Source organism: Pristiophorus japonicus, chromosome 3 (assembly GCF_044704955.1).
Source record: "Pristiophorus japonicus isolate sPriJap1 chromosome 3, sPriJap1.hap1, whole genome shotgun sequence".
Taxonomy (NCBI): Eukaryota; Metazoa; Chordata; class Chondrichthyes; family Pristiophoridae; genus Pristiophorus; species Pristiophorus japonicus.
The window spans coordinates 184175191-184199007 of NC_091979.1; the positions used below are offsets into that span (position 1 = coordinate 184175191).

Genomic DNA, 23817 nt, shown 5'->3' on the forward strand with positions numbered 1-23817 from the left:
ATATCCGTGGCATAACTAATTCCTACTTCCTAGTGCCTACTTCCACCTCCATAACATTGCCCGTCTCCGCCTCTGCATCAGCTCATCTGCTGCTGAAACCCTCTTCTATGCCTTTGTTACCTCTAGACTTGACTACTCCAAGGCACTCCTGGCTGGCTTCCCACATTCTACGCTACATAAACTTGAGGTCATCCAGAACTCGGCAGCCCGTGTCCTAGCTCGCACCAAATCCCGCTCACCCATCACCCCCGTGCTCGCCGACCTACATTGGCACCCGGTTAAGGCACACCTCGATTTCAAAATTCTCATCTTTGTTTACAAATCCTTCCATGGCCTTGACCTGCTCTATCTCTGTAAACTCCTTCAGCCTCACAACCCCCCCCCCCACCCCCCGAGATGTCTGCGCTCCTCAAATTCTGCCCTCTTGAGCATCCCTGATTATAACTGCTCAACCATTGGTGATCATGCCTTCAGTTGCCTAGGCCCCAAGCTCTGAAACTCCCTCCCTAAACCTTTCCGTCTCTCTACCTCTCTTTCCTCTGTTAAGACGCTCCTTAAAACCTGCCTCTTTGACCAAGCTTTTGATCATCTGACGTAATTTCTTACGTGGCTCGGTGTCAAATTTATTTGTTTTGTCTTAAAACACTCCTGTGAAGCGCCTTAAGACATTGTACTATGTAAAGGCACTATATAAATACAAGTTGTTGTTGTATTCTGAGATGTGTACCATTACCCCTGGTATTCTGAGATGTGTACCATTACCCCTGGTATTCTGAGATGTGTACCATTATCTCCGGTAGTCTGAGATGTGTGCCATTACCCCTTCTTGTGTTTGCTTTCAGATTTGGTCAGAGATTGGGAAAGGATTTTTGGATGGATCACTTGATAAAAGCTCCCCCAGGAAAGAATATTATGAAGAGGGTAATTGAGCACAGTCCCCTGCTTGTGGTAGTGCCTTTTAATGGATTGTTGTGTAAATCGTCACTGAAACATAAACCAGAGCATCCAACTACAGGTCCTGGCTTTGATCCCTGGCATCTCAATCTGTTGCTTTGTAACTATTTCCTTTTATTGTCCTTAATTTGTAAATATGATCTCTTCCTTAAATTCTGTACATAGCAGACAAGCTGACTGTCGAACTTTGTCCAAACTTTTCATGATTTTCAATACTTCTGTCATATCCCCTAGATTAGAGGTTACACAAACTAGAGTTGTATTCCCTGGAATTTAGAAAGTTATGGGATGATTTGATCGAAGTTTTCAAGATATTAAGGGGAACTTATAGGGTGGATAGAGATAAATTATTTCCGCTGGTTAGGGAGGCTAGGGGGCATTGTCTAAAAATTAGAGCCAAGCCTTTCAGATGTGAAGTTAGGAAACACTTCTACATGCAAAAGGGAAGTAGAAGTTTGGAATTCTCGCAAACAGTAACTGATGCTACGTCAATTGTTAATTTTAAATCTGAGATTCACAGATTTTTGTTAATCAAAGGTATTAAGTGCAGCGAAGATTCACCAGACTGATTCCCGGGATGGTGGGACTGACCTATCAAGAAAGACTGGATCAACTGGGCTTGTATTCACTGGAGTTCAGAAGAATGAGAGGGGACCTCATAGAAACATTTAAAATTCTGACAGGTTTAGACAGGTTAGATGCAGGAAGAATGTTCCCAATGTTGGGGAAGTCCAGAACCAGGGGTCACAGTCTAAGGATAAGGGGTAAGCCATTTAGGACTGAGATGAGGAGAGACTTCTTCACCCAGAGAGTGGTGAACCTGTGGAATTCTCTGCCACAGAAAGTGGTTGGGGCCAATTCACTAAATATATTCAAAAGGGAGTTAGATGAAGTCCTTACTACTCGGGGGATCAAGGGGTATGGCGAGAAAGCAGGAATGGGGTACTGAAGTTTCATGTTCAGCCATGAACTCATTGAATGGCGGTGCAGGCTAGAAGGGCTGAATGGCCTGCTCCTGCACCTATTTTCTATGTTTCTATATGGGGCAATCATGGATATATGGAGTTAGGTCACAGATCAGCCATGATCTCATTGAATGGTGGAACAGGCTTGAGAGGCTAAATGGCCGCCCTATGTTCCTATGTTCCCCTCTCAGTCTTCTCTTTTCAAGAGAGATAGGACCCAGGGTATTCACTCTGTCCTTCCCTCAAGTTCTGGGCTTAACCATGTAGCCTTCCCTATACCCCCTCCAATAACTAAATATTATCCTTGGGAGTAGCAGCTTCAGAAGGTTTCTATTCAACATTATCTGGGATTCAGAAATACCAAGGAGCAGCAGCATAGTATATAATTTTAAAAGAGTTATCTTAAAAGAACGAATGAACTTGCATTTATATAACTCCTTTCACAACCTCAGGACATCCCAGTACGCTTCGCAGCCAATGAAGTACTTTTGAATTGTAGTCACTGTTATAATGTAAGGCATTTGACAAGGTACCATATAAAAGGTTACTACACAAGATAAAAGTTCACGGGGTTGGGGGTAATATATTAGCACGGATAGAGGATTGGCTAACTAACAGAGAGTCGGGATAAATGGTTCATTCTCTGGTTGGCAACCAGTGACTAGTGGGGTGCCGTAGGGATCAGTGCTGGGATCCCAACTATTTACAATCTATATTAACGACTTGGAAGAAGGGACTAAGCGTAAAGTAGCCAAGTTTGCTGACGATACAAAGATGGGAGGAAAAGCAATGTGTGAGGAGGACACAAAAAATCTGCAAAAGGACATAGACAGGCTAAGTGAGGGGGCAAAAATTTGGTAGATGGAGTATAATGTTGGAAAGTGTGAGGTCATGCACTTTGGCAGAAAAAAAATCAAAGGGCAAGTTATTATTTAAATGGAGAAAGATTGCAAAGTGCTGCAGTACAGCGGGACCTGGAGGTACTTGTGCATGAAACACAAAAGGATTGTATGCAGGTACAGCAAGTGATCAGGCAGGCCAATAGTATCTTGGCCTTTATTGCAAAGGGGATGGAGTATAAAAGCAGGGAAATCTTGCTCCAGCTATACAGGGTATTGGTGAGGCCACACCTGGAATACTGCGTGCAGTTTTGGTTTCCATATTTACGAAAGGTTATACTTGCTTTGGAGGCAGTTCAGAGAAGGTTCACTAGGTTGATTCCGGGGGTGAAGGGGTTGACTTATGAGGAAAGGTTGAGTAGATTGGGCTTCTACTCATTGGAATTCAGAAGAATGAGAGGTGATCTTATCGAAACGTATAAAATTATGAGGGGGCTTGACGATGGATGCAGAGAGGATGTTTCCACTGATGGGGGAGTCTAGAACTAGAGGGCATGATCTTAGAATAAGGGGCCGCCCATTAAAACAGAGATGAGGAGAAATTTCTCTCAGGGTTGTAAATCTATGGAATTCACTGCCTCAGAGCAGGGAAATTGAATAAATTTAAGATGGAAATAGACAGTTTCTTAAACAATAAGGGGTTATGGGTTATGGGTTGCGGGGAGGGGGGCGGAAGCGGAGCTGAGTCCATGATCAGATCAGCTATGATCTTATTGAATGGCGGAGCAGGCTTGAGGGTCCGTATGGGCTACTCCTGCTCCTATTTCTTATGTAAACAGCTTAAACAAATTAATTGGAGGGTTTTGTTTGACATTTCAATAGAGCACAAGTAGAGCTTTCATCTGAGGTGATAACTCAGGAACTACGCAATGAGTTGGACAAAATTTGTAAGTGGGCAGAATAATGGAAGATGAAATTTAACACAGACAATTTACTGAATATTGGAAGGAATAATGAGCAATACATGTCTTCCATGAACAGTGTTGAAATAGCTATGGGTATTGTTGAAAGAGCCCTAGGAGTTTTAGCAAATTTGAAGGTCAACATGTCCAACCAGTGCAGAGCAGCAGTCAATAAAGCCAATAGGATGTTGAACTCCAGAGCCAAAGGAGACAGAAAGTCATGATCAAACCACATAGTGCCCTGGTCAGATCTCATTTTGAGTACTGTCCATTTTTGATCACCCAAGATGCAGAGAAGAGCCAGGAGACTGCTCCCGAGTGTTAAAGGGTCTGCATTATGAGGATAGACTGGAGAATCAGATACACAACTGTAGGCATGGTCACCCTGACTGGGAAAGAGGATGTAAAGGGAGAGCCTGCGAAGAGAAACCTGGCTTGTCTCAATTCCAAGTTTAGGAATGTTTTGTGGAGACAGTGAATGTTCCTTTTACCTCTTTCTGTTTTCAAGTCAGTCCCTTCATGCTGGTTAAAAAAAAATTGTTCTCAGAATGTGGCATACCCCAGCAAGACTGCATTTACTGCTCAAACCTAGTTGTCAAGAGCCAAGCACAGACCCCACAGACTGGTGTCACATTTGGCCAGACTGGGTAGGAGTAGCTGGTTCCCTTTCTTGAAGAACATTAGTGAAGCAGTTGGTTTTGCACAACAATCCAATTTCAGGGAGCAGATTGAGGAAAATATCAAAAGTGACGAAGGAGATATTAAATTGCATGTACATCAGTGTCTGTAGTGTAACTTGTGCGCATCACCCATGCCATGACAGGAGCTGGCAACTGCTGGACGCACCATCGCCTAATCCGATCCATCATCGACATCAACATAGCCCCAAAGCAGAGGGGGCAGCAGAAGCAGTGCTGCAAAAAAGTCAATGTCGGAGCACTTAAGGACCCAGCTAAGAGAGCCCTATACAGCCAGCGCCTCACAGCTAACCTGGCGTGCCTTGACAACCCTAAGACACAGAATGCCCACAGCGCTTGGTCTGCCCTCCAGGCCTCCATAACCAGTGCCTGCAAAGAGACACTCGGTTACACATCCAGGAAACACCAGGACTGGTTTGATGAGAATGATCAGGAGATCCAAGAGCTAGTCGATCGCAAGTGCAGGGCGTTTCTGAGCCTTAAACAACATTACAGACGGCTCAAGGCCGAGGACCAACAAAAAACCCGGGACCAAAAGAACAAGTGGTGGATGAAGAAAGCACAGGAGATACAGCAGCTGGCCGACAACCATGATGTGCGAAGATTTTTCATCGCAGTCAAGGCCACCTACGGGCCAAACACCCAAGGCCCCACCCCATTGATGGCCAAGAACGGGGAAACACTCATCAAGGGCACCGAGGCAGTCAGGGTCCGCTGGAAGGAGCACTTCGAAGATCTCCTCAATCGAGACTCTACCTTTGACTCGAGTGTTCTCAACTCCATCCTGCAGCATGCTACCCACCACCACCTCAGTGAGACCCCAACACTGCACGAGACAGAAAAAGCTTAAAAATAATAAGGCTACGGGTGCGGATGGAATCCCTGCTGAGGCATTGAAGTATGGCGGAGAGGCGCTGCTGGCGCGAATACACGACCTCATTTATCTCATCTGGAGGGAGGAGATGCAGTAATCATGACCATCTTTTTAAAAAAAGGGACAAGTCTGACTGCGGCAACTACAGAGGAATCTCCCTGCTATCTGCCATTGGGAAAGTCGTCGCTTGAGTCCTCCTCACCCGTCGTCTTCCCGTGGCCGAGGAGCTCCTCCCGGAGTCACAATGCGGATTTCGTCCCCTACGGGGCACAATGGACATGATTTTCATAGCGCAACAGCTACAGGAAAAATGCAGTGAATAGCGCCAGCCCTTCTACATGGCCTTCTTCGACCTTACAAAGGCCTTTGACACTGTCAACCACGAGGGTCTATGGAGCGTCCTCCTCCATTTCGAATGCCCCCAAAAGTTCGTCACCATCCTCCGCCTGCTCCACGATAACAAACAGGTTGTGAATCCTTACCAGCGTATCCATCACAGACCCAATCCATGTCCGGACCGGGGTCAAACAGGGCTGTGTCATCGCCCCAACCCTCTTCTCAATCTTTCTCGCTGCCATGCTCCACCTCACAGTCAACAAGCTCCCCGCTAGAGTGGAACTAAACTACAGAACCAGTGGGAACCTGTTCAATCTGCTCTGTCTCCAGGCCAGGTCTAAGACCACCCCAACCTCTGTCGTCGAACTATAGTACACGGACGACGCCTGCGTCTGCGCACGTACAGAAGCTGCACTCCAGGACATAGTCGACGTATTTACTGAGGCGTACGAAAGTATGGGCCTTACGCTAAACATCCGTAAGACAAAGGTCCTCCACCAGCCTGTCCTCACCGCACAGCACTGCCCCCCAGTTATCAAGATCCACGGCGCGGCCCTGGACACCGTGGACCACTTCCCATATCTCAGGAGCCTCCTGTCAACAAGAGCAGGCATTGCCGACGAGATCCAACACCGCCTCCAATGCGCCAGTGCAACCTTTAGCCACCTGAGGAAAAGAATGTTTGAAGACCAGGCCCTCAAAACTGCCACCAAGCTCATGGTCTACAAGGCTGTAGTAATACCTCAGAGACATGGATCATGTACAATAGACACCTCAAGTTGCTGGAGAAATATCACCAACGATGTCTCCGCAAGATCCTACAAATCTCCTGGGAGGACAAGCGCACAACATCAGCGTCCTCACTCAGGCTAACATCTCCAGCATTGAAGCACTGACTACAATCTATCAGCTCCACTAGGCAGGCCACATAGTCCGCATGCCTGACACGAGACTCCCAAAGCAAGTGCTCTACTCTGAGCTCCTTCATGGCAAACGAGCCAAAGGTGGGCAGCGGAAACGCTACAAGGACACCCTCAAAGCCTCCCTGATAAAGTGCAACATCCCCACTGACACCTGGGAGTCCCTGGCCCAAGACCGCCCTAAGTGGAGGATGTGCATCCGAGAGGGTGCTGAGCACCTCGAGTCTCACCGAGAACGTGCAGAAATCAAGCGCAGACAGTGGAAAGAGCGTGCGGCAAACCAGTCCCACCCACCCCTTCCCTCAACGACTATCTGTCCCACCTGTGACAGAGTCTGGCTCTCGTATTGGAATGTTCAGCCACCGAAAAATTCACTTCAGGAGTGGAAGCAAGTCTTCCTCGATTCCGAGGGACTGCCTATGATGAAGATGATGTAACTAATAAGGTTGGTGAGCTGCAGGCACAAGTTGCCACATGGGATTATGATATGGTTGCATTATCAGAGACATGGCTCAAACAAGGCCAGTGATCGGTTCTTAATATTTCTGGTTACCAAGTAATCAGGAATGATTGAGATGGAAAAAGAGGCAGGTGTGTGCCAGGATTATACAGATTAAGGATGATACAGTTCTAAATAGAAAGGATATACTAGATCGCACTAGTTTATTTACAAAAGCAAAATACACCTGATGCTGGAAATCTGAAATAAAAACAAATGCTGGAAATAATCAGCAGGTCAGGTAGTAACTGTGGAGAGAGAAACAGAATTAACGTTTCAGGTCGATGGCCTTTCATCAGAACTGCAAAAAGTGAGAAATCTAACAGGTTTTAAGCAAGTACAAAGGCAGGGAAAGGGAAGAGGGGAGGAAAGAACAAAAGGGAAGGTCAGTGATAGGGTGGAAGGCAGGAGAGATTAAATGACGAAAGGGATGATGGTGAAAGGCGAAAGGGGATGGTAATGGGACAAGTAAAGAAACAAAAGATGGGTCAAGAAGAGGAGTAAATGGGAATATCTGAATCATCAGCAACAGCTGCCACCCAAAAATGGGGACAGAGGTTATGATCTGAAGTTGTTGAACTCACTGTTGAGTCCGGAAGGCTATAAAGATGAAGTGCTGTTCCTCGAGCTTACATTGATTTTCATTGGAACCGTGTAGGAGGTCGAGGACAATGCATTAGAGTGGGATTGGGGCGGAGAATTAAATTAGCATAATTTAAGGAACAGGGGGAACTGTTACATTGCTGGGAGTTCCCAACAGTGAGAAGGAGATAGAAATTGCTAAAGTGGTTAAAAAGGCATATGGGTTTATCAATAGAGGCATAGAATATAAAATATAGAATATAATAGCAAAGCAATCATGCTAGAACTTTACAAATCACTGGTTAGGCCTCTCTGGAGTACTGTGGATAATTCTGGGCACCACACATCAGGAACGCTGTAAAGGCCTTCGAAAGGGTACAGAGGAGGTTTACCAGGATGTTACTAGGGATGCCAAACTTCAATTATGAGGAGAGGTTGGAAAGTTAGGACTGTTCTCCTTGGAACAGGGAAGGTTAAGAGGTGACCTAACACAGGTTTTCAAGGTGATGAGATGTTTTGATAGAGTAGAGAGAGAAAAATTATTCCCTCTGGCGAGTGGGTCAATAACCAGAGGTTATAGATTTAAAATCATTGTCAAAAGGACTAGAGAGGAGATGAGAATTATTTGGGATCTGGAACGCTGTACCTGAAAAGGTGGTGGAAGTTGATTCCATAAATAATTTTAAAAGGGAGTTGGTGCTTGAGGATGAGGAACTTAGTGTTACGGATAAAAGGGGGGGGTTGGGGGGTGGGGTAGGATTAAGCACGACTGCTCTTTCAAAAAGCCAGCACGGGCATGATGGACCGAATGGCCTCCTTCTGTGCTGTAAGTTTCTATGATTCTATGAAATCCGGCAGCTTTCATGGTCACTATTTTTCTGGTGCCAGTCCACAGATTACAGGATTTATTGAGGTCAATTTCACAACTTTCCACGGTGGAGGGGGCATTTGAACTCACAAGCTTGAGGCCATTAGTCCACTACTATAACAAAGTAACATATAAGGTTCACCTTCACCATGAGATTGGGCACTGTCAAACATTCTGCAGTTGGATGGGCATTGTTGACAATGAGACCTGTGTATTAATAACTTGACTGCCAACAGCGCTGTTACCCCCTCCTGCCATCACTCCAGACATAAATTGTAGGGCAGACCAAACAAGGCGAAAGGGGATTGAAGGCAGGAGAATTAAGATCTGATTCAGATTATTGGGCTGGTGACTTCCTGTAGCTCTCTTGGACTGTAGAATTCTATTGATTGCACTGTCAGTGGCTGGTGTCAGGCAGGAATTGAAATTGAAAGGAACCTGGGGCGCTGGGAATTCTTCTTCTTGATTTCATTACTGGACTGTGCTGCTCCGGAAATGGTGTCAAGAGGCTGCGAGGGTCACGATGTCCACTCTTGGAAAATTATTTATTTTATAATAGCAGTAGAGTATCTGACTCTGTGAGGGGAAAGTTATCACAGCTGTGCCGCACACATGCACTTCCCAACAGGAGCCACTGGGTAGCGCTCATGAGATTTCATCCCTGCCTCCTCTCCCAACACAACATTGAGGCCAATTGAGATGTTCTTCTGCCTCAACTAATACAGCATATTACCAAGGATTGATCCTGGGATCTTCTGGTGTATGTGACTTACTACCATGCCATATTGCACGGTTATTAACTGGGCCCTCGTCGAGTCCTGGAACAACTCAACAATTTCTTTTGAGGAGGGTAGAAGTGTCTCGATCAAAATTTCACTGAAAGAAATCTTAAAGCACAAGGGGATGACGTTTGTCCACTGGTGGAACAGTTAAGAACTGAGCAAGAAAGTGCCAACAGCACTCAATTCTCTCAGGTCAACTCATTTGCATACATTCCCACAAATCCAGAGACAGATTTAGGCGGGAGTAGGGAGCGCACTGGGAATGGAAGATGGATATGGATATGTAAGTGAAATTTAAAAGGTTGGGCAGAATTGAAGGGCGGGAAAGATGGGTGCTACACTAGAATGACTAGAAATATTGAAAGGCCTTTTAGAAAGGCTCAGAATTCAGAAAGGACAGGAAAGGATTGAGGCTGGAGCTAACAGTACTGTTGTTGGCTATTTGTTATGCATGTCAATTGCTTTAGATGGCACAACTCTGCATCTTGCTCTCTGCTGCTCTGACCCCCGTGAAGACTCATGCTTGACCACTGGTGTCTGCGTGCCCTGTAGACAGGTGAGCAGCCCTAGCTCTGGCCGAGAGATAATGGCTGCCAAGTCTCTGAAGGCAGCTTATGATTGGCTCTTCAAAAGCACCTCACTAACAGTATGTCCGCTTTACATGGAACTGCATGAGAAACAGGCTGGCAGGGTAATCATCAGTCTGCAAAGCCTGATTGGCTGCACACACCTGGATACCACCAACCATACTTGCAGGCTTTGACCTTGCTGACCTTGGTGGATCAGGCTCCAGGGGTTAAATGGGCTCCTGCTCTTCCTATATTCCTGTATTCTTCGGACAGCACCTCTTGTCCTGGCTTATATGATCTTTCAACATCTTAATTCATAAGTGAGGGAGGCCATTTGGCTCATTTTAATTAATTTATCTGGAAAGATACCAAAATCCCTTCTGCCCCATTACTGCACTAATTGTTTTTTAAATGATTCTAAGCATTCACCCTCCATCAGTCTTAACTTTTGAAACATTTTATTTAATTTTCGGGATGCTGGCAAGGCCAGAACAACTGAGTGGCTTCTTGGGCCACTTCAGAGGGCTGTTAAGTAGACCATGTCGGTATGGGGCTGGAGTCACATATAGGCCCAGACTGGGTAAGGACGGCAGGTTTCCTTCCCTAAAGGACATTAGTGAACCTGTTGGGTTTAACAATCCGACAGCTTCATAGTCACTTTTTAAATTTAAATTCCTTTTATAAACTGAATTCAAATTCTCAGACTGCCATGAATTTGAACATCTGTTCTTGGGATTACTAGTCCACTGACATAACCGCTACATTACTGGGAGCCCATTCCATGTGCTGAGCATTCTGTGTGGTAAAACATCCTGACGGCACTACTTTTACTTTTTTGAACCGGTGTCTCCTTATCCCTGCTTCATAATTTATTTAATATTCATGTAACCTGAAATCTGAAATTATCCAAGTTTTCTGTTCAGGTTGGTGTGGATTTTATTTTTTTTGAAAGTGTTCAATTTATTTTCCAAATTCGGTTCTCTACCTAGCCCTCCGAGAAATGGAAGCCACACTGAAGAAAGTGATGAAGGAGCGGTCAGGGAAAAGCAGCAGTCGGCAAGTGTTCGTGGACTCCTTACAGCAGGGCGACCTCAGTGAGAAGAAGGTACAGGTGGCTGGGCGGGCTGAGTGTGTGTGACTGTAGTTGGGTGGGCTGTGAGTGTGTGAAATAATAGACACAGACTCGTGCCTTGTTCCCTTCACTGCCAGCCTAGATTACAAGCTCATGTCCTGGGGTGACTCGGAGGCGATTGTCCTACCAGCTGAGCCCAACTGACACTTTAGACTCCTATACCTATAAGCTATAAGACCATCTCCACTGACTGTCTGTGGCTGTATATTCTCTTGGTTGCTGCAGCAAATCCCTGAACTGGTAGAGTTAGTCCTGCAACAATCTCCAAGCTTGTCTCTTTTTGAGGATTGTGGTGTAATCTTTGTTTGTTTCCCCAGGTGCTGGAGGACAGTATGATCTTCTCACTGGCCGGATGTGTGATCACAGCAAATCGTAAGTACAGCTAAACACAGGGAGTTACTCACACCTGATCCCAAATGTCATTCTGCTAAAAAAAAAATCATAACTTGCATTTATATAGCACCTTTAACGTAGGAAAACATCCCAAGGCGTTTCACAGCAATCGATTGTTAGAATTTTTTAATATAAGTGTATTCATATTTTTCCCTCCTTAGTCGGTGAGAATCTCTGTCCCTTAAGGGAAGCAGGCACTTTCTGCTCGCGCCCTGAGTAATCACGAATTGTTAATCACTGAACTTTAGCTCTCATTTCATTCTCAAATCCATTTTATTTATCTTATTTTAACAATTAACCTACACAATTTTAGATAGTCAATTAAATGTGGTGATTTGGTTATTACAGAACACACAAGTGCAGACAATCTGACAATAGTCACAGGCCCATGACAATGAGCATGTTTTCATTTTTTGCTCTGCTCTTCTCTGGATGCTCTGCTCTCTTTTACATTGCTCCCCTCGTTTACTGCATCCCTCCGAGCTCCTGTACCCCTCCCCCAACACCCACTCCCCCCCCCCCCCCCGAGCTCCTCTCCCCTGCCAAGCTCCTCTTCCCCTCCTCCTTCCCCCTCCCGAGCTCCTCTACCCCTCCCCTCCCCCCCCCCCCCCAGAGCTCCTCTTCCCCCCCCCCCCCCCCGAGCTCCTCTCCCCTCCTCCCCGCTCAAGCTCCTTTCCCCCCTCCGAGCTCCTCTGCACCTTCCCCACCTGGGTGTCATGGTATATCAGTCATTGAAGGTTGGTATACAGGTACAGCAAGCAGTGAAGAAGGCAAATGGCATACTGGCCTTCATAGCTAGGGGATTTGAGTATAGGAGCAGGGAGGCCTTGCTGCAGCTGTACAGGGCCTTGGTGAGGCCTCACCCGGAATATTGTGTTCAGTTATGGTCTCCTAATCTGAAGAAGGACGTTCTTGCTATTGAGGGAGTGCAGCGAAGGTTCACCAGACTGATTCCCGGGATATCAGGACTGACATATGAGGAGACATTTGATCGACTGGGCCTTTATTCACTGGAGTTTAGAAGAATGAGAGGGGATCTCATCGAAACATATAAAATTCTGACTGGACTGGACAGGTTAGATGCAGGAAGAATGTTCCCGATGTTGGGGGAGTCCAGAACCAGGGGACACAGTCTAAGGATAAGGGGTAAGCCATTGAAACTTCTTCACTCAGAGAGTTGTTAACCTGTGGAATTCCCTACCGCAGAGAGTTGTTGATTCCAGATTATTGGATATTTTCAAGAGGGAGTTAGATATAGCCCTTACGGCTAAAGGGATCAAGGGGTATGAAGAGAAAGCAGGAAAGGGGTGCTGAGGTGAATGATCAGCCATGATCTTATTGAATGGTGGTGCAGGCTCGAAGGGCCGAATGGCCTACTCTACCTATTTTTCTATGTTTCTAGCTTGTTGAGATCTCCATACTAACCCATGCTGTACAGATATACTCTCTCAGCCCCGTGCTGTACAGCTTAAGAGTGTACAGGCAGAGAGGGAATGGGAGCGTGCCAAACAGACAAGGAGGACCAGGCAGGTAGGGCAGGAATCCCCTGAGTGTATCTTGCTCGCTGACTGGTTTCAGTTCTGGATACTGATGGTTCCTCTGGGGGTGCAGCCAGAGCCAAGTTCACGGCATCATGGGTAGCTCAGCTGCACAGGGGAGGAAGAAGAGTGGAAAAGTTATATTAGTAGGCATTTCAATATTTAGGGGAACAGACAGGCGCTTCTGCGGCCGCAGACGTGACTCCAGGATGGTATGTTGCCTCCCTGGTACCAGGGTCAAGGATGTGACTGAACGGCTGCAGGACATTCTGTGGGGGACGGATGAACAGCCGGAGATCGTGGTCCATATCGGCACCAATGACATAGGTAGAAAGAGAGATGAGGTCCGGCAGGCAGATTTTAGGGAGCTAGGAAAGAGATTAAAAAGCAGGACCTCAAAAGTAGTAATTCCCGGATTACTCCCAGTGCCACGTGCTATTATTGAGTACAAAAATAGGAGGATAGAGCAGATGGATGCGTGGCTGGAGAAATGTTGAAGGAGGGAGGGCTTTAGATTCCTGAGGCTTTGAGACTGTTTCTGGGGCGGTGGAACAAGTACAAGCCGGACGGGTTGCACTTCAACAGGGCCGGGACCAATATCCTTGCGGGGGTGGGGGCGTAGTATGCTCGTGCTGCTGGGGAGGTTTTAATCTAGCTTGCCAGTGGAATGGGAACCTGAGAGTACATTCAGAAGGGAGAGAAGAAAAGTTGGAAATGGAAGGCATGTAAGATTTGGATCATAGATCAAAGGATCTTGGGAATCATAAGATAGTGGCAGTTCAAATAAAGTCAAACACAGCACACAATCAGAATAGACGTAGTATACATACGACTATGACAAGTAGCTGGTATTAGTCCTGATCAGACAAACGGATGGTGGCATGAACAGCTCTTCTCTGCACAATCTGCCATGCAAAGCTCTTTAGATATCTCTCTTATTCCATTTTTAGGGGTGGGCCTGGCATAAAATAATGGACAGGACCATTTAACCTATGATATCGAGTTCTTTGTCTCAACTCTTCGGTGAAAAACCCTCCCCTTCCCATGAGATCACACCTTCTCTTGGACAGGTTTTTGTATCTCAAGGTTCCTTGCTAGACCTTTTATTAAGGCCTGTTTTTGCATTATGTCCCACACAAGAGATTAGTGTGCAAAATTAAAGCACATGGTATTGGGGGTAATGTATTGACGTGGTTAGAGAATTGGTTGGCAGACAGGAAGCAGAGAGTTGCGTTAAATGAGTCCTTTTCAGAATGGCAGGCAGTGACTAGTAGGGTAGCGCAAGGTTCAGTGCTGGTACCCCAGTTATTTACAATATACATTAATGATTTAGGCAAAGGAATTGATTGTAATATCTCCAAGTTTTCAGATGACACTAAGCTGGGTGACAGTGTGAGTTGTGAGGAGGATGCTAAGAGGCTGTAGGGTGACTTGGACAGGTAAGGTGCGTGGGCAAATACATGGCAGATGCAGTATAATGTAGATAAATGTGAGGATATCCACTTTGGTGGTTAAAAACAGGAAGGCAGGTTATTATCTGAATGGTGACAGATTAGTAAAAGGGGAGGTGCACGAGACCTGTGTGTCATGATACATCAGTCATTGAAAGTTGGCATACAGGTACAGCAGGCGGTGAAGAGGGCAAAATGGCATATTGGCCTTCATAGCGAGAGGATTTGAGTATAGGAACAGAGAGATCTTACTACAGTTGTACAGGGCCTTGGTGAGGCCACACCTTGAATATTGTGTACAGTTTTGGTCTCCTAATCTGAGGAAGGACATTCTTGCTATTGAGGGCGTGCAGCGAAGGTTCACGAGATTGATGCCTGGGATGACAAGACTGACATATGAAGAAAGATTGGATCGACTAGGCTTATATTCACTGGAATTTAGAAGAATGAGAGGGGATCTCATAGAAACATAAAATTCTGATGGGATTGGACAGGTTAGATGCAGGAAGAATGTTCCCGATGTTGGGGAAGTCCAGAACCAGGGGTCACAGCCTAAGGATAAGGGGTAAGCCATTTAGGATCGAGATGAGGAGAAACTTCTTCACTCGAAGAGAGTCGTGAGCATGTGGAATTCTCTACCACAGAAAGTTGTTGAGTCCAGTTCGTTAGATATATTCAAAAGGGAGTTAGATGTGGCCCTTACAACTAAAAGGATCAAGGGGTATGGAGAGAAATCAGGAATGGGGTACTGAAGTGCATGATCAGCCATGATCATATTGAATGGTGGTGCAGGCTCGAAGGGCCGAATGGCCTACTCCTGCTCCTATTTTCTATGTTTCTATAACTCAGCTGTCTGTACAATTCCTTATTTCTTACATCTCCCCACCTTGACAAGGAAATATCCTTACTGACTTCTCACTATCTGCTTTTTAGTAATCTAGCTAGTTCTAAGTTCTAAACTACTTCCCACCACTCGTGGTCCCCGATTCTACGTATTGCTTTCTGGCAGTCAGTCGAGGAGGCGGGAGCTCGGAGCAGCGCGAGTCCGGGGTCGGCGAGAGGCCTATAAAGGCCAGCGGGAGTCGAGCAGTTCGAGCAGTCAGTCGAGGAGGCGGGAGCTCGGAGCAGCGCGAGTCCGGGGTCGGCGAGAGGCCTATAAAGGCCAGCGGGAGTCGAGCAGTTCGAGCAGTCAGTCGAGGAGGCGGGAGCTCGGAGCAGCGCGAGTCCGGGGTCGGCGAGAGGCCTATAAAGGCCAGCGGGAGTCGAGCAGTTCGAGCAGTCAGTCGAGGAGGCGGGAGCTCGGAGCAGCGCGAGTCCGGGGTCGGCGAGAGGCGTACCGGTGCAGCTACAGGGAGAAGGCAAAGATACAAAGGTGACGTCACAGCCTAGGGGGTAAGTGATTGGCTGGTGATTGGTGAGTAGTTTTTCTTTTTCTTCTTATATTGGTCAGTAACTTTTAACATTGTTATTACCAGTTTAAGTGTATCTAAGGGTTAAGACATGGCAGGAGAGCTCGGTCGGGTGTTATGCTCCTCCTGTACCATGTGGGAACTCAGGGACACTTCCGGTGTCCCTGACGACTACGTGTGTGGGAAGTGTGTCCACCTCCGGCTCCTGACGGTCCGCGTTACGGAATTGGAGCTGAGGGTGGATTTACTCTGGAGCATCCACGATGCTGAGAATGACGTGAGTATCACGTGTAGTGAGTTGGTCTTACCGCAGGAGAAGGGTCCACAGCCAGATAGGGAATGGAAGACCAGCAGGAAGAGTAGTGCAAGGAAGGTAGTGCAGGGGTCCCCTGTGGTCATCCCCCTGAAAAACAGATACACCGCTTTGGGTACTGTTGAGGGGAATGACTCATCAGGGGAGGGCAGCAGCAGCCAAGTTCATGGCACCGTGGCTGGCTCTGCTGCACAGGAGGGCAAGAAAAAGAGTGGGAGAGCGATAGTGATAGGGGATTCAATTGTGAGGGGAATAGATAGGCGTTTCTGCGGCCGCAACCGAGACTCCAGGATGGTATGTTGCCTCCCTGGTGCAAGGGTCAAGGATGTCTCGGAGCAGGTGCAGGACATTCTGAAATGGGAGGGAGAACAGCCAGTTGTCGTGGTGCACATTGGTACCAACGACATAGGTAAAAAAATGGGATGAGGTCCTACGAAACAAATTTAAGGAGCTAGGAGCTAAATTAAAAAGTAGGACCTCAAAAGTAGTAATCTCGGGATTGCTACCAGTGCCACGTGCTAATCAGAGTAGGAATCGCAGGATAGCGCAGATGAATACGTGGCTTGAGCAGTGGTGCAGCAGGGAGGGATTCAAATTCCTGGGGCATTGGGACCGGTTCTGGGGGAGGTGGGACCAGTACAAACCGGACGGTCTGCACCTGGGCAGGACCGGAACCAATGTCCTAGGGGGAGTGTTTGCTAGTGCTGTTGGGGAGGATTTAAACTAATATGGCAGGGGGATGGGAACCAATGCAGGGAGACAGAGGGAAACAAAAAGGAGACAAAAGCAAAAGACAGAAAGGAGATGAGGAAAAGTGGAGGGCAGAGAAACCCAAGGCAAAGAACAAAAAGGGCCACTGTACAGCAAAATTCTAAAAGGACAAAGGGTGTTAATAAAACAAGCCTGAAGGCTTTGTGTCTTAATGCAAGGAGTATCTGCAATAAGGTGGATGAATTAATTGTGCAAATAGATGTTAACAAATATGATGTGATTGGGATTACGGAGACGTGGCTCCAGGATGATCAGGGCTGGGAACTCAACATTCAGGGGTATTCAACATTCAGGAAGGATAGAATAAAAGGAAAAGGAGGTGGGGTAGCATTGCTGGTTAAAGAGGAGATTAATGCAATAGTTAGGAAAGACATTAGCTTGGATGATGTGGAATCTATATGGGTAGAGCTGCAGAACACCAAAGGGCAAAAAACGTTAGTCGGAGTTGTGTACAGACCTCCAAACAGTAATAGGGATGTTGGGGAGGGCATCAAACAGGAAATTAGGGGTGCATGCAATAAAGGTGTAGCAGTTATAATGGGTGACTTTAATATGCACATAGATTGGGCTAGCCAAACTGGAAGCAATACGGTGGAGGAGGATTTCCTGGAGTGCATAAGGGATGGTTTTCTAGACCAATATGTTGAGGAACCAACTAGGGGGGAGGCCATCTTAGACTGGGTGTTGTGTAATGAGAGAGGATTAATTAGCAATCTCATTGTGCGAGGCCCCTTGGGAAAGAGTGACCATAATATGGTGGAATTCTGCATTAGGATGGAGAATGAAACAGTAATTTCAGAGACCATGGTCCAGAACTTAAAGAAGGGTAACTTTGAAGGTATGAGGCGTGAATTGGCTAGGATAGATTGGCGAATGATACTTAGGGGGTTGACTGTGGATGGGCAATGGCAGACATTTAGAGACCGCATGGATGAATTACAACAATTGTACATTCCTGTCTGGCGTAAAAATAAAAAAGGGAAGGTGGCTCAACCGTGGCTATCTAGGGAAATCAGGGATAGTATTAAAGCCAAGGAAGTGGCATACAAATTGGCCAGAAATAGCAGCGAACCTGGGGACTGGGAGAAATTTAGAACTCAGCAGAGGAGGACAAAGGGTTTGATTAGGGCAGGGAAAATGGAGTACGAGAAGAAGCTTGCAGGGAACATTAAGGCGGATTGCAAAAGTTTCTATAGGTATGTAAAGAGAAAAAGGTTGGTGAAGACAAACGTAGGTCCCCTGCAGTCAGAATCAGGGGAAGTCATAACGGGGAACAAAGAAATGGCAGACCAATTGAACAAGTACTTTGGTTCGGTATTCACTAAGGAGGATACAAACAACCTTCCGGATATAAAAGGGGTCAGAGGGTCTAGTAAGGAGGGGGAACTGAGGGAAATCTTTATTAGTCGGGAAATTGTGTTGGGGAAATTGATGGGATTGAAGGCCGATAAATCCCCAGGGCCTGATGGACTGCATCCCAGAGTACTTAAGGAGGTGGCCTTGGAAATAGCGGATGCATTGACAGTCATTTTCCAACATTCCATTGACTCTGGATCAGTTCCTATGGAGTGGAGGGTAGCCAATGTAACCCCACTTTTTAAAAAAGGAGGGAGAGAGAAAACAGGGAATTATAGACCGGTCAGCCTGACCTCAGTAGTGGGTAAAATGATGGAATCAATTATTAAGGATGTCATAGCAGTGCATCTGGAAAATGGTGACATGATAGGTCCAAGTCAGCATGGATTTGTGAAAGGGAAATCATGCTTGACAAATCTTCTGGAATTTTTTGAGGATGTTTCCAGTAAAGTGGACAAAGGAGAACCAGTTGATGTGGTATATTTGGACTTTCAGAAGGCTTTCGACAAGGTCCCACACAAGAGATTAATGTGCAAAGTTAAAGCACATGGGATTGGGGGTAGTGTGCTGACGTGGATTGAGAACTGGTTGTCAGACAGGAAGCAAAGAGTAGGAGTAAACGGGTACTTTTCAGAATGGCAGGCAGTGACTAGTGGAGTGCCGCAAGGTTCTGTGCTGGGGCCCCAGCTGTTTACATTGTACATTAATGATTTAGACGAGGGGATTAAATGCAGTATCTCCAAATTTGCGGATGATACTAAGTTGGGTGGCAGTGTGAGCTGCGAGGAGGATGCTATTAGGCTGCAGAGTGACTTGGATAGGTTAGGTGAGTGGGCAAATGCATGGCAGATGAAGTATAATGTGGATAAATGTGAGGTTATCCACTTTGGTGGTAAAAACAGAGAGACAGACTATTATCTGAATGGTGACAGATTAGGAAAAGGGAAGGTGCAACGAGACCTGGGTGTCATGGTACATCAGTCATTGAAGGTTAGCATGCAGGTACAGCAGGCGGTTAAGAAAGCAAATGGCATGTTGGCCTTCATAGCGAGGGGATTTGAATACAGGGGCAGGGAGGTGTTGCTACAGTTGTACAGGGCCTTGGTGAGGCCACACCTGGAGTATTGTGTACAGTTTTGGTCTCCTAACTTGAGGAAGGACATTCTTGCTATTGAGGGAGTGCAGCGAAGGTTCACCAGACTGATTCCCGGGATGGCGGGACTGACCTATCAAGAAAGATTGGATCAACTGGGCTTGTATTCACTGGAGTTCAGAAGAATGAGAGGGGACCTCATAGAAACGTTTAAAATTCTGACGGGTTTAGACAGGTTAGATGCAGAAAGAATGTTCCCAATGTTGGGGAAGTCCAGAACCAGGGGTCACAGTCTGAGGATAAGGGGTAAGCCATTTAGGACCGAGATGAGGAGAAACTTCTTCACCCAGAGAGTGGTGAATCTGTGGAATTCTCTACCACAGAAAGTAGTTGAGGCCAATTCACTAAATATATTCAAAAGGGAGTTAGATGAAGTCCTTACTACTCGGGGGATCAAGGGTTATGGCGAGAAAGCAGGAAGGGGGTACTGAAGTTTCATGTTCAGCCATGAACTCATTGAATGGCGGTGCAGGCTAGAAGGGCTGAATGTCCTGCTCCTGCACCTATTTTCTATGTTTCTATGTTTCTATGAACTTGGGCGTTTCTTAGTAGGGAGACTCAGAAATGAAGATTTCCCCCTTTCTTACAGTCCGTTCCTTTGAGAGGGAGGAGCAACCTCTGACCCCTTTCTCAAATTCAATTCACTATTCTAGTGTTCCAATTCTGCCCCGTCTCGGGTATCCTCTGTTTCTTTTATCTTTCCTGATCTTACCCCGCCTGGGGTCTCCTCTACTTTGCTTCAGATCTTACTTTTCGGTATGCTCAATTATTTTTTTTAGTGCTGGTTAGTCATAGACATGAGTACACAATTGGCTTATACATCAAAGTCTTGATGCACTGGATACATATATCAAATACACTATCATTACAAGTTGGAAAACGACCAGAGCATGTAAAATAATATGAACCTAAGGGTGATGATATATTAAGCCCAATATCTCACCAATGTGAGTCGTCCCCTATGCTGTCAATTTCAATATCTATTCTCAAGCTGTTTTGTTCATTATTTTACGCCAGGCCCGCCCAAAAAAGAGAATAAAAGAAATATCGAAAGAGCTTTTCATGGCAGATAGTCCAGAGAAGGGCTGTTCGTGCCACCAGACATCTATCTGATCGGCAGGGCCGGATTATCCCGTAGGCTAATAAGGCTGCAGCCTTAGGCTCTCATTTTTTAGGCTCTCGACTTTAGCCCCAATTTTTATATCATTAACCCAAAATCTTTGTCACAAGATTGGTTAAGCAGTATCATATATAACTGCATAATTATATCTTCAAAGGTGCAAAATATTGCATCCTTATGGCTCAAAGTGTGTATAAAATTCTGTGACAATCTTGAAACATGTATTAATATCCCCAAAAAATTCACCCGGTGAGTTATGTATGCTGTTCATAGGATAAATGCATAAATAATATCAGGTTTGATAATTGTGAATGTTTACGAAAGGATGAAGAATTTTCATTTATCTTTTGAAAGTGGAAATGTATATGTCAAATGTCAAAAGTATTTAGTAGAGTATGGATGACCTCATAAATACCCCTAGATATCCTATTAGAAACTACTAGGGGTAAAACAGGAATATTCCAAATTAAGCCTGAAAGACTAAGTTGGAATTATGCATTTGTTCTTTGGGGGAGCGCAGCTTCGGTAAGCCCTTGTCACCCTTAGCTGCTCTCTTTTTACTATATTCTTATGTTATTCTGACCTGTGTTCTCAAGTCAAGTCGTTTTTGAGTCAAGATAGTATTCTCAATACTGTTTTCTTTGGGAAAGTGAAGATATCAGACACTTATGTCAGAAATATCCAGATGATCTTCCAGTAGATTTTACTAAAGAATTTCTCCAATTTGTTGAATTTTCAACCTTCTCAAATATAGAAAGAAAAGAGGATGAGAGTAGTTCTATTTGGATGTACCGTGCAATCATTGAATCCAGTGTCTTGGAATGTTTCCCAAATGTAGAAACTGCATTATGGCTGTATTTGTCATTAATGGTCACTAATATAGTGGAGAACATTCCTTCTCTCTTCTCAAAAGGATAAAAAATGTCTTGCGATCCACCATGAATCAGGAGCATTTCGCTGCTTTGTCTCTTTTGAGCATTAAGAGTGAAATTGTCAGGTCTTTAAATTTTGATATTATTCCCGACTTTGCCACAGCTAAGGCCAGGAAGAAACCAGTCTTTGTTTGAAGAGACGTATTCAGAGAATTTTTTGTTTGATATTGCAGTTTATGCAAGGAAGAAACCAATCTTTGTTTGAAGAGACGTATTCAGAGAATTTTTTGTTTGATATTGCAGTTTATGCAAGGAAGAAATCAATCTCTGCTTGAACTGTATGTTGTTTTTGCTGTTCTTTTTAAAGTACATAGCTTTGATTTTTGTAATTTGTTTGCCACAGTCAAGGCCAGGAACTTAACCAGTCTTTGTTTGAAAATATGTATTCAGCTAATTTTTTGTTTGATACCAGTTTAAAGCCAAGAAGAAACCATTCTCTGTTTGAATTGTATGCTGTTTTTTAATGTACATAGCCTTGATTTTTGTTCATTGTTAAATTTGGATAAATATAAATTATATTTGTTGATTTTATGAATTGGATGCAATATATATATATAGTACATATATAGAGTACATATATAGTCCCTTCCCTCCTATTAGCCTTAGGCCGCTCACAGCCTTAATCCGGCACTGCTGACCGGGACTAATTTCTGAGAACTGCAAAAGCAATAGGGCAGTAATCATAGAATCATAGAAATTTACAGCACGGAAGATCATTTCGGCACATCATTTCCGCGCCGGCCAACAATGCGTTATTCAGACTCAATCGAGACTCTGCCTTTGACTCGAGTGTTCTCGACACCATTCCGCAGCATGCTACCCTCCACCACCTCAGTAAAACCCCAACACTGAACAAGGTAGAAAAAGCCATAAGAAAGCTTAAGAACAACAAGGCTACCGGAGCGGGTGGAATCCCTGCTGAGGCACTGAAGTATGGCGGAGCGGCACTGTTGGCGCGAATACATGACCTCATCTCTCTCATCTGGAGGGAGGCGAGCATGCCGGGAGATCTCAGAGATGCAGTAGTCGTGACCATCTTCAAAAAAGGCGACAAGTCCGACTGCAGCAACAGAGGAATCTCCCTGCTATCAGCCACTGGGAAAGTCGTCACTAGAGTCCTCCTCAGCCGTCTTCTCCCTGTGCCGAGGAGCTGCTCCCAGAGTCGCAGTGCGGATTTCGTCCCCTACGGGGCACAACGGACATGATTTTAGCAGCGCGACAGCTGCTGGAAAAATGCAGGGAACAGCGCCAGCCCTTATACATGGCCTTCTTCGGCCTTACAAAGGCATTTGACACTGTCAACCGTGAGGATCTATGGAGCATCCTCCTCCGTTTCGGATGCCCCAAAAAGTTCGTCAACATCCTCCGCCTGCGCCATGATGACATGCAGGTCGTGATCCTGACCAACAGATCCATTACAGACCCAATCCACGTCCGGACCGGGGTCAAACTAGGCTGTGTCATCACCCCAACCCTCTTCTCAATTTTCGTCGCTGCCATGCTCCGCACCACAGTCAACAAGCTCTCCGCTGGAGTGGAACTAAACTACAGAACCAGTGGGAACCTGTTCAACCTTCGCCTTCTCCAGGCCAGATCCAAGGCCACCCCAACCTCTGTCGTCGAGCTACAGTACGCGGACGACGCGCACATACAGAGGCTGAACTCCAGGACATAGTCGACGTATTTACTGAAGCATATGAAAGCATGGGCCTTATGCTAAACCTCCGTAAGACAAAGGTCCTCCACCAGCCTGTTCTCGCCGCACAGCACTGGCCCCTCGCCCCCCCCCCCCCCCCCCCAGTCATCAAGATCCACGGCGCGGCCCTGGACAACATTAGTCATTTCCCATACCTCATCAACAAGAGCAGACATTGAGGACGAGATTCAACGCCTGCGCCAGTGCAGCCATCGGCCACCCGAGGAAAAGGGTGTTTGAAGACCAAGCCCTCAAAACTGCCACCAAGCTCATGGTCTATAGAGCTGTAGTAATACCCGCCCTCCTGTATGGCTCAGAGACATGAACCATGTACAATAGACACTTCAAGTCGCTGGAGTAATACCACCAACAATGCCTCCGCAAGATCCTACAAATCCCCTGGGAGGACAGACGCGCCAACATCCCCAGCATTGAAGCATTGACCACACTTGATCAGCTCCGCTGGGCAAGCCACATCGTTCGCATGCCAGACACGAGACTCCCAAAGTAAGCGCTCTACTCGGAACTCCTTCACGGCAAACGAGCCAAAGGTGGGCAGAGGAAATGTTACAGGGACACCCTCAAAGCCTCCCTGAAAAAGTACAACATCCCCACTGACACCTAGGAATCCCTGGCCAAAGACCGCCCTAAGTGGAGGAAGTGCATCCGGGAGGCCGCTGAGCACCTCGAGTCTCATCGCCGACA

The 23817-nt window shown here is 46.1% G+C and overlaps 1 protein-coding gene across 1 annotated transcript in view; it reads left to right on the plus strand.

Moving 5' to 3' along the window:
• Positions 1–23817, plus strand: part of cyp20a1 (cytochrome P450, family 20, subfamily A, polypeptide 1) — an 84294-nt gene that overhangs the window by 37983 nt on the left and 22494 nt on the right. The window contains exons 6-8 of the mRNA XM_070874888.1: positions 843–921; positions 10838–10953; positions 11298–11352. Of these exons, the coding sequence (XP_070730989.1) occupies positions 843–921; positions 10838–10953; positions 11298–11352 (250 nt within the window). The remainder of the gene's footprint in view (positions 1–842; positions 922–10837; positions 10954–11297; positions 11353–23817) is intronic.